Source organism: Cataglyphis hispanica, chromosome 17 (assembly GCF_021464435.1).
Source record: "Cataglyphis hispanica isolate Lineage 1 chromosome 17, ULB_Chis1_1.0, whole genome shotgun sequence".
NCBI classification, from domain to species: domain Eukaryota; kingdom Metazoa; phylum Arthropoda; class Insecta; order Hymenoptera; family Formicidae; genus Cataglyphis; species Cataglyphis hispanica.
The window spans coordinates 412,042-424,560 of record NC_065970.1 but is presented as its reverse complement, the minus strand read 5'-3'; the positions used below and the strand labels follow the sequence as shown (position 1 = coordinate 424,560).

At 36.7% G+C, this 12,519-nt stretch overlaps 1 protein-coding gene across 2 annotated transcripts in view; it reads right to left on the bottom strand.

Annotated features, from left to right (window-relative positions):
- The window catches only part of LOC126856090 (membralin), a 53,440-nt gene that overhangs the window by 27,230 nt on the left and 13,691 nt on the right, over positions 1-12,519 (bottom strand). For both annotated transcript variants that reach the window (XM_050604285.1, XM_050604284.1), the window contains exons 9-10: positions 10,807-10,890; positions 3,797-3,929 (exon numbers count right to left, since the gene is read on the bottom strand). In XM_050604285.1, coding sequence (XP_050460242.1) covers positions 3,797-3,929; positions 10,807-10,890 — 217 coding nt within the window. The remainder of the gene's footprint in view (positions 1-3,796; positions 3,930-10,806; positions 10,891-12,519) is intronic.

Sequence of the window (12,519 nt, the reverse complement as noted above, 5' to 3'; positions counted from 1 at the left end):
AGAAAAAAAAATACATTTAATCGTGCAATTATTTTGTTGATACAGTGAACAAATAGCACTGTGTTTGTATAATATATTAACGCAAATAATAATTAAAAACCGCGAAAGTTGCGAAAATAAAAGATTTTAGTAATTTACGATGGATTTCTATAAAAGTCTGCATATAATACATACTATTAATCAACATGCTTGGGGAAAATAAATTGGGGATATTTCAAACTGTGATTGAATTGTGATGTGAGTCCGTAAGGTCATTTTCTGTAGTCGAATAAGAAATATGTGGCAATGTCCCAGTGTTCCCTATATCGTAGAAATATCAATCGGCCACGATCATTGAACTTTCTGAACACTATTCGCCTCTAGCAATATCTCCTGTCACATCGCGCATCTTTTTTCTCACTTCATACGCTATTCTCACTTCTTCGGGAGTTTTATTGTAGCCCACAAGAATAGCGTATCGCGAGAAAAACAGGCCAAACTTGCAAAGCCTTTGTGATATATGTATATCGTATATGTATCTGCATACATATATATACAAAACTACAATACTGATACTCGAAAAAAAAAGAAAAGAAACAATTTGATAATTATCATATATAATTGTCGTGCACTGACAATGAAAAAGAATGCAATAAAGACATACTATGTACCAAAATGAGGCTTTTACAGAAATCGATAAGAAACAGCATTACGAGAGGCACTCGATGAATAAAATCAAGACGATATCATCTTTAATGGCATACACGGAAAAGCTTTGAACTTGGATTATTTCGACTGGGCTTTCTCGCAAAGTCACTCACGAAGAAAATCGAGAAGAAATTGTATTCTAAAATAATGTCCATATATCCATATATTGTAATTATATTAATTATAAAATTATATCATATATGATACGCGCGCGTTAAAAATTCAACAATCTTCAATAAATTGTCGGCGCAAATTAAATTCAAAATTTTGCGTTTGCTATGCGAATTTACACGCTCGCTGACACACTCTTCTTTGCCTCTTTGTCATCATTTGCGCGGCAGGTTTACGAATGACATCGGAATCGTAACGCAAGTTAAATACGGACTATCGGATAAACCGTGTGTAAACGGAAGTCGGATTTCTAATTAAAAGCGGATGACCCGTGAAAACAGTGCTGTCGACAGTAGATCGCCCTAATGTACATCTAGCGTAACACGCATCTAATCCGTGAACCGCGTTTAACGTAATACGTCCTACATACGAAAAGTTACGCAGTTATGCGAATGTTTGAAACATGCAGAAAATGAGATCAAGTCGATTGCGGAGGACAAGTTGTCATGAGATATATAATCTGACGACATTAAATATCGCCATCCGTCAAAAGAAACGGTATTCGATAAATTTCTTCACATATGTTCGAAAAATATTAATGTTTTATTCTGCAAAATTTGATTCTTAAATTATTCATAAAAATTATGAAAATTGATGAATTTATAATGAAATTAATATGAGATACTATCTTGGAGCAAACTTACATCAGATATTCTAATCAGACTCTATCCTATATCTCTCTGGGAAAATTTTGAAAAACTTTTATGCAAATTAAGATGCGGATACTTTGAATCTGACTACTTCGACTACACCGATAATAAAGTTATCGATATATTCTATAGCGACAGATAAGGTTCAAATTATTATCCGTTGCTAATAACAAAAGTTATCTTTTACCTTTCGGAAATTTTGATGTAACGCGCACCGAAGCGTAATGATCGTTTCGTTACACGAGTGACGCGGCGCGTTTCACGGGAGGACAATTTGATTCGTCTTGCAGACACGCGTCGCCCTCGATAACGATCTCGATTACTCCTACCCGAGGCACTGCTTCGCTCACGCCGATTAGAATTGATCCTAATTACACCTCAGTGTAAATCCCGTATTAGAAGACTGTGCGATGCGCGAGGCGGGGCGCAGCATTACTTGGGCTGTTGCTCGGAGACGCGAATACCATTACCAGCGTCAGATCTATTTAATTGTTGCTAATGCCAGTCCTAATGATCCGTTTCCAATCCCCAGTCCGATTACAAACCCAGGTTCCGCCGATTTTCACCAAGCCCGATACAAATCGCAAATACATCGAGCGTAAATCTCTCTTATCTTAATAGAATTATACGAAGCATTAGCAAGAAATTTTCCAAATGTTTGGAAAGAGATCGAGAGAGAGAGAGAGCCAGATAAGATCTTGCCTTGTTAAAAAAAAAAAAAATCAAAATTCTTCAAAAATAAAATATTGACTGTATATTATTGAAAAGAGCGAAAAGATGTAAAAGATTTCTTGTATCTCAAATCTTTGGAAAGATCTATTAAAGGCTTGGAATGGCCCCGTGAGGAAACGGATAATAATGAAATCCGTATCGTTGCTCGGAACATCCGAGTGGGGGGAATCCAGGACTCTAGGATCGGAGTAAGTTCGTCGCTGGCGACAGCTTTGTTTAATCGTCACCTAATGTCTCTAATGTCTCGGTCTTACCCTTCGTTCGTTCAGGGAAATTGCCTCGCGGTACAGCGCCTTCCCGGCGATCTAAGCTACACCGAACGTAAAGCCTGATCTCTATTGCGAAGTTCTCAGCTCGACCTCGCTTTGACGTCTCTGTGTAGGATCAACTGGATTGTTGAATCAGCGAATTGCCGTTCGATGTTTGCGGAATGTGCATGGATCGTTGTGTGTTTATAACCACAGATCAACGGGCAACTCCGTATAGGAAGGACGATTCAAATCCGATTGATCAAGCCCAACGTTAATTGTGCCACGAAGATACGTTAATGATTAGAAATACAACCTATATGCGCGTATGTATATTTAACGGATCATTAATAACAAATGTCCCGCCGATTAAACTGTATATATTTACCGGATATATTTACATATCAAACAAGAACTAGGAAGATCATCAATCAGATTACGATTAAAATGTGCAGCTGGACTTTAAACGTATGTGCGTCGTATAAATATTAGACGCCGCGTTATATACAGTGTTTCAAAATTACCGGATGTCTTTTTAATAGCAGATTCTCTGATCAATTTGAAAATAATTTTTCTTTACTAAAAATGTCCATCAATAATTTCCGGATATTCATAATTTCCAAATTATAAACGGTTAAAAAAAAAAAAGTACTTTCCACAAACTTTGTAAAACTGAAATATTAACAAAATTATATTTTACAGTTCATTTTAGATGAAATTTATTTTAAAAGCAAATTTTATTTTGAATCAATATATGATAGACAAAATTGCAAAAAATGACTTTTTTGACATTTTCTAAAAAAAAACCGACTTTAAATGACTTTGACTAGTGAATCTGTTAAATGCCTTTAAAAAACATTCGGTAGCTTAAAATATTTACACAAGCATGTAAAATGCTACATGTGTCATTTTCATGTAAAAATTGCCTCCATGCGATTATAAAGTGAATTCGATTTTCTCGATATATTTCGAAAAGACTATTTTCTCTCAAAAGGGATTTATCGGAAACAGACGTTTCGGACATAGCCAAGGCAATCGGATTAAAGTGATAAAGATTGCTCACTGCCACATCTGACAACGCAACACTTTCTTTTTACTTTAATACAACTTAATTCTTTTTAATTAAATGCTGTCCGGATATCATTCTGTGTGTCTTCCGAAAACACTTTCTTTAAAGAACACTCCAATTCTTTTTTTTTTTTTTATTAAGTAAATTTCTATCGCGCTCGTGATAATGGCGCTAAAAAACGAATGTAAATGATATTCGATATTATCAAAATTTTAGAAAAACTTATCGTAGCCACGTACCTTAACCAGTGTCTCTTTGTCAGAGCTGTATGGCAACAGATGGCATCGTATTGATCGGCAAGCCACACTATCAAGATTATGTAAAACGCGGTGGTCGTGTCATTGAAAAATTCGGACATGAGCGCCTCCATTCCTGAAAGAAAAAAACACAAAAATATCCGGTGAGTAAATCTAAAGGAAAGCTTTTCCTCTTAATATTTCATATTAAAAATGCGAGATGTTTTATGTTTCCGGTATTTGGAATCGGACATTTACAAATTACGATGGTAAAACGCGTGCGCGTGAGAAGTATAATTTAAAATATAGCACACATATATTTTTAACATATATATTTTGTCTTTGTCCATTATATATATATATATATGCCGTTGATTGGTAGAAAATATATGGTAAGCGGAAAAAATGGAAGTATATCAATGATAATACACACGCTTATTTAATAGAAAATCTGTTTCAGTCTATCTGTCGCGTCGCGAAATCATCAAATGTATACGTATATAAATCGCAACATATTTAACCAGTTTTCAACTGTGTTCGTCATCAAACTATATTAAAATATTAACATTGTGAGTAAGAAGACTATAATATTCGACTTTTCTATACTGGAATTATGATCTCATAGTTCTCATAATCTTGTAATCAATATGTCATATTACATATAAATATACAAAATATATATTTAAAATTATATTAATACAATAATTTGCGAATTAAAAAAAAAAAAAAAGATAATGGCTCGATAATGGCTATCAGATGCTATCGATATATCAATGTTCGATACTATTAATATCGGATAGTTTCTACGCAATTAAAACTGCAAGCAGCGTACTCGCGAGAATCGTTTTGCATGAATTTAACACGCAGGTGTATAGCCATTAATGATGTAAAAACGATACGTCGCATCGATTCATCTTATCATTCCGCGAACGTTAAACGTTCAATCTTACTTAACGAGTGAAATATTACTGCGAATTATAAAACAGGAACGCGCGATGTAAATACATGTGAAATACATATGTATACGATATATTCTCTAGCGTGTTTCCTAATGGATTGTAACGATACGAGCACCCAAGGGAAACCGTGCGGAAATGACAAAAGTATTGTAGGGTGTGCCCCGGCCGGATCACGAAAGTGCGAAAACGACCAAGTTGAGGTACGTCGGCCAAGACTTGATTAATGACAATGCTGAAGGCTTTCTTCGGAATCGAGGAATCGGGATACGATTTATGTCTTTCGTCAATATACATTTTGGAATATAAATTTGGAAAATAATTAATCTCGCTATATGTTGCGAAAATAATTAACGGACATGCGGACCTTCTTAAGAATAAACGAGTGCAGTCAGATTAAAAAAAAAAAATATATATATATACATAGAATAAAATAACAATTATAAAAATCAATCCAAAATAATAGTCGAGTAATGAATTGCTTTAAGCTTCGAGCCAACGAGACTCACGCGAGACAGAGTAAATATGACATACGAAGATTGCGAAAAGCAAAGAAAAGCATTCTCGTTCACGATTGCTACCCTCTGTTTACGCTCGCGCACGTGGTCGAGCCCGGAGTATTGACTCCGAGTCGGTTTTTCGAAAAGTGCTCTCGTAAGAGAGCGCGTATATTAGGCGCGCGGGGGGAATCGTGGCATTGCTAGATGAAGGTGCCCGCAGGCTCGCGTAACCAGCAAGGATGGATGATCCCGAGACTAAGGGCGCGACATTAGATAATTAGTTTCTCGATCGGACACACAACGCGACAGAACACGTGAAAGAAAACAACGCCGCGGGAATGCTAATGAGCCGGGCCCACGTCCTTCGTATCCTCGCGGATGTACACGGCCGGGATACAAAAATACAAATTGACCAAGAGACATGGTCTGACAGCGCCCGCGGAAGAAGAGGAAAAAGGGGGCGACACGACAACGTGAGAAATTACTTCTTAAGAGAGCGAGGGCGGGCCGATTGTCTCGCGAAGAAAAGAAAAATCACTTATACCGCTATTGTAACGTAATGTTGCGTTCGCATTGGGATTCTTATACAAATGTACAAGCTGCTCGCAAATTATCGCGCCTCTTTACTCTCGCCTATAGATTCTTTGACAAATTTTTGAAATTGATTCCTCATCGATTTGTACAAAACAAAAGAGTATAGACAAAATTGTTATTAATCCTTGATAAACCAAAAACTTGAACTTTGATTTTTATCAATATAAAGAAATAGAGAACTAATTAATTTCTTTTTCCTCCTACGTTTTTCTTAAATATCTTAGAAATAATGTAATAAACTTTATATAAAAAAAAAAAAAAAATCAGAAAAAAATCGAAAAAGAAAACAAAAGTTTCAAGAGACATCTCATATTGTGTGTCAACGTTTCACCAGTTAAAAATTAAAGTAATGCACACTTGAAATTTAGTAGTACGATTTTGTCAACAACCGGTGGCCGGCGGCTCATAAATCGTATCCGTCGAAAGGATCGTTAACATCGGATAATGCGAAAGATAATGCACTCATTTAAATGCATACTAGTCGAGTATTATTTCACCGTGTAGATAAGCCTCTAAAGCGATATCCTGGCCGAGCATACGTAGAATTCACCGTCTAACTCCTGATCTCATTCCCCTTTTCCCGGTCTTCTCAATTTTTATAAAGAGACGTTCAAATTCCAATGATCTCTCGTATAAACGTTGAAACTGCGGGTGCAATTACATGATCCGATTTACGTTATCAGCACTTTTATCAGAATATAGAGATCGGATCGTAGTCACGATTATTTCACAAGCATTAATTAGATAAGTCGTGTATTATTTAATCAATGATAAAAAAATCTTCGCTCTTTGACGAAAGCGCAATTTGCGATTCAGGGCCGCGAATCGAGCTTAGATGGTTAAAATGAAAGCCATGGAATGTTCACGTGAACCGGATGTTACTAATAAACAATTGTGCAAAATACCAGCGTGGTTCGTATCGACGAAACGGCGCAGTTTTCCAATTGCCGACTCTGACTGCGAACTCACGAAACATGACAACGTGCACGGTCGACGCGAGCTTTCGCATAATTGAGTAACACGTTATTGTTGTCGGGTTATGCCGCCCATGGTTCGCCGACACTTGTCGTCGCTCGACTAAGCGTAAGCCTTATAAACAACGTCCTTATAAACAAAGATAATTTGCAAATTTGTTTTTGTTGATGTAACACACGATAACAATAATAAATGATAAGGAATTAAATCGCGGCAAATAAAGGCCGTTGACTTTTTTAATTATAAAAACAAAACAGATCGGCTATCATTTTCGGATGGAAAGCGAGGGAGCTTTGGTATGTGAGGAAAATATTTTAATTTTACACAGCTTCTGAAAAGAAGACGAGACTTCACGCCCCCGTACGAATCTGTATATATTGCGCAAAATTTTCATACACGACGCGATAATACGAAATAATACCGGAATGTGCGTCGCACGCTTTCCGAAGAGCTAATAATGTGGTTAATCAATGGTCAACTGTGTACGGCCATCGCTCACGTGTCATCGGCATCGAGTGTAGAGCCCGGCCGGTGCCAATATTCCGCGCAGCCCGGCAGAATCCCCATCCCCATCCCTCTAATCGACATAATATTTCCCGCTGACCGACCACTGCGAACATGTTTGATCGGACGCGAGATTGAACGCCTATTTGGCTTTGATCGAACGCAAAATTAATACAAGTCCTGGATCCTTATGGAATTTTTTCGTCAACCGAGATCCGAAGTGCGCGAGTATTATTACGATATTCGATATGCATAAATCAATTTTACTTAAATTTTACTTAAATCCGCAAATATCATCCGCGAATAGAGAGAGAGAGAGAGAGAGAGAGAGAGAGAGAGAGAAGAGACCATTGTTTTAAGAGATATCCAAAAAAAATCTTTTATTTTTTTAATAAATATTTTATATCCAAAAATATATATATATATTATTTAATAGAGTCGTTACTAATAAGGATCTCAGTTATAAGTTGTACGAGTCGGAATTCCCATCGGAAACATATTCGCGTCGTATAAATTCGTTGTATAAACTGGCAGATCTCCTTTCGCGAAGTGACTGTTGACGTGAAATAATTAGAAGTGAAATCATGCTCATCAAAGTACGGAAGATTTAGTCAAGGACCAATCAGGACTCGTATTAAGCATCGTACGTCGAGGAGCAGAGCGACGTAGGTATCGTAGAGTAGCAGATCCCGATCAAATTATCCGCCACTATACTAGGATCTTCGCCCTGCTGATGCTGCATTGTACCAGAAACGGCTTTAGAGCCGGAGAGAGGCAGAGAGATATAAACTATGGTTTAATCTTGTCTAGCGATCGCGTAATTTAAGCCAAGTCCATAAACATACGTCGACACCTCGACATTAGTGTCACAAAACAAGAATTATATCATCTGTTGCTGGTATTAGAAAAATTCGCGACTTTACTAACGATACGCACTTAGTTGTGTGAAAACATTCCGTTAAAAATAATGCGCATGAATTTTTTTAATTATGTCACGATTATTTCAGTCTATACGTACTTTAGATTTGCAATTGAAATTTTTTGCGTTTTTATCGCCATTCCAGTCCAACGATTAAAGACTATCCGCTTTAATCCACAAGCGTCGAGATGTTCGCGTTCACGCGCCTGTATAAAATATGCTAATATGTATACGAGCAGAGCTCCGCCGACGTTGTAAGCAGATAAACGGAATGGCAACGGGTGCAACGTGTTCTGACCGTCTCTGAAAATGTGTTTACAGCGTGTTAGGCGGTCGATCATGCGTCACTGATGCACACAGGCGCCGGTGCTTTCGTTCTTTGACGTTCCATTATGCAAAATCACCTTCCACGTCTTCCACCTAATGCCAAATGCCGAACGACGCGTGGACGATTTGACGTGAATTCACGCTGATGATGCCGCGGGCAACCGCCAGACAAAATACTGCCCATCGACGACGTACACGGGAACCGAATATTGAAAAAGAATATGCCAAACCGAATAGCAGATAGCGTTGAGAAAACACAAAATACAAAGAGATATAACATGTTATATAAACACTAATGTATGTTAATATCGATATGCGAATTATTTATAGATTTAAAAAATATAAAAGATTTTTTTAAGATACATATGTATACATATATGTATAATAAAATCTCGCTTTATCTCGATAGAGAAAAAATTTTGTTTTTTTCAAAAGAAAACTTTAAAATTTTTTGAAGCATTCCCAAAGTCATAATTTCATCTCAAGCTTCCTATATATGCTTATTATCGCACAAGTCGAGGAAAGCAAAGAGAAAGATACAGAAATACTGGAATAAGAAAAAGGAAAGAAGTAACGATATATCCTCTTTGACTCCTTCCCGCTCCCCCTTTCCAAAGGCAACATGCGGCGAAGGAGTGAAAGGTTTGGGAGGCTGAAAGAACCGCGGGATGACGGATGGAGAGCAGGAAGCGATACAGGAACCGGAACCTATTACTCCAGATAACAACTTCCCTAAGGCTCCCTTTCCTCCTCTTACTTCCTCCAACTACGGACTTCCTTGACTCGATGTATGTACATACATATATACATACATACATACGTGTGTGTGTGTGTGTGTGCGTGTGTGTGTATATATATATTTCGATTTTTGTACATACGATCCTCGGCAATCTCTGCAACAGGGTGGAAAGGGAGTGCGGATCCGGAAATTTACCACTTCTGTTGCCATTTCGCTCGGCTGCCTGTTGACCGCGCAACTGGTGGTATATAAATGAATGGATTCCCCATATCAGACTACATATAAATTGACAATTTTTATCGAAATCTGATAAATATAGTTGCTATCTTAATCTCTATTTATCCAAAACTAACGTTACTACATCATTGATAAATAAGATGAAAATATCGCATTATGCCGTGAGAACGCATGGCGTGTTGAGATTTTTTTACATAAATTATAAATATTTATGCTTAAAATATAGGCGTTTTTCAATACGTCGAAAATAAGCCGGACTAAAATTCTAGCTTAAAATTATTAAACCGATATTCTCTCTCTCTCTCTCTCTCTCTCTCTCTCTAATGATTTGCAATCGCATTATCACAAAAAGAAACTTTAAACGCGAGAGCATTCACGGATTATAGGAACGGATTGAATATTAAAATTCGTTAACGACTGAGAAAGGTATACAGGGGAATAACTCGTACAAAAGCGAGGAGTGAAAAGGGGAAACGAAGATTGTAAATCCAGTTTTATCAATGTTTCCAAAGGCGGACGAAGAGCCGATTAGCGCACGTCGTATTTTATGCAGGTCAATTGGATCGTTGGTGTCGGTGGACACGTGAAGAGGAGATATTCGAGGCGAAATGGAAATGGGCGACGGCATGGACGCCCGACGCCAATGCCGCTGCTAAATGGGCTCCGAAGCGGGTTACCCAACTGTTGCGCCTTCATCAGAAATTTATGCAGAATCCTGGGTTAACCGTCCCGGCCAATCAGCTTTGTAACGGAGCTAACGTCCTACCGACGAGAGAACGAGGGCACGCGCGGCCCTGATTTAGTAAAAAGGTATTTAATATTTCACGCCGTACGAGCTCGTCGCGAGGCCAAACTTCAACATACTTCGTTCGAGAATTCGTCGCCGATTGTTCATTACAGCTGAAACGGATGGTTTTTTTTTATGGAATCTCGTCTCCGAAAAATTGCGACGTAAAAAAAAACGCGCGCAAAAATCCACGAAACGTTTGTACTTGAATGTAAAACACAGTAGATATGCAAATGTTATTCAACATTCGAAAAACTTTAATCATATAAATATTTGAATTTGATAATTAAAAAAATCGTATTTTACAAATAATATATTGCCATTTAAAAAAACTCTACATATAATATGCATTTAAATTTTTATACAAAAACTAATTTTTCTTGAAAGCAAAAGAAAAATATTCCTCGCAAAAATAAAAAATTAATAAAATAATTCAAATAAATTTTTTCAAAATAGAAACATATGTATAACTTACCCACTAACGCCAAAATTACTGTCAATAAGGAAGCTGCTGGCAATGACACAGTTAAATTAAATTCCAGCATTTGTATGAGATCAACTGAAACAGACAGAGGAAACGTGTGTTAGAATATTATGCTTACATGAACAAAATAAAAAAAATATAATAGTTTATTTCTTCCGATAATTATATACACGTTACCGGCCGTCATCGCGAATTTATCGCGAGAATAAAATGTTACGTGGAAATCGTTATTCCGGTCGAGAAACGGCTTGAATTTAATATTTATCAGGCACATCGTGGTGAGGACTTCGCGAGCGGAAGGTTATTACATAAGTTCAGCAACACCCCGTGAAGGAATCGCGTCGCGTTCGACGAGTCGACTCAAAGCTTGATACGAATTAATTTCAAAACTTCGTCAATCCTGATTCAAATTCCACGAAACTTTCTATCGACGCTTTAAGTCGTATACCTCGTATTGATTTTATCTCGTACATCTCTCAAATAAATATACCGAAGGAATATATATGTATATAATATCTACTAATATTGTGTAACCCATCGAGAAAGCATTTCCTCCTCACTTCTCCTCCTCCACATACACAGCTATTGTGCATGATTGCAAGATCCGGAATTGATTTAAGAACGCGACAACTTTGTGTTTACGACACTTTCGGATAATCCACAATATCGGTCGCCTTGCAAGCGTCGCGCTGGATAGAACCAGAACTCGAGGATAGATAAAAAATTCATAATCGTACCCGCCATGGGTGCAACAAAGCAATTAAAAAGTTAATACCGCCACTTGTCGCGGACGGGGTCACGCAACTTACCGCGAACCGCGCCTTCTTTATAGGCCACACGGCATATCGTATCTTACAAATTTGCGCGACACACCTTGCGCGGTTCAATTTAATGAATTTTAGATTTTAACTTATCGTCCACTAACTCTCTCTACCCTCCGGTTATTAAAACTTACCGCGATCCTTCGTCCTATCTCGCATAATACTTTCTCTAACCAGGACCACACGTGTATCTTTTACATTTATTCTCTTTTCTTATGTTCACACCATCCATTTTTCGCGCTTCTAATTAGAATATATATATATATATATATATACTTCATTAAATATACACTATATACACAGTTGTAAACCGTTTAAGTAATCAAGTTATATCGATTCGACGATAGCTGTTTAATAACAAAGGAATTTAATATAAAATTTATATAGAATTATGCATTTTTAATTTTCGCAAGAAACAAACATCTTATTTGACAGGTCAATCACATTCTTTTACATTTGACAAAGAAAAGAGCATTCAAATATAAATCAAAAAGTTCCAATTTTATGCTGAAATTTCAAGTGAAAAAGAAAGAAAAAAATAATAATACAATTTTTATCTGCTCCTACCCTGATTACGTAATAATAATATTCTAAGAAATAACTTTATAAATGTATGGAATTTTTCTAGAGATGAGTAATATACTTAGAGATAATTTTATATATACACATAACATATTGCTACGGTCATCAAAAAATAATTCAGAGATTCTTTTTTAATGTATATCAATCTTCTTCGAGTAAGAATTTTTGTAATAGTTTATTACAAAAATACTTTTCAATGTAAAGCACATATTGACTGATTCTGAAGCATTTAATCTTATTTATATCATTAAATATTTATTATCTTATGAATATCATGCAAAATCGTAATACGCCATAATAC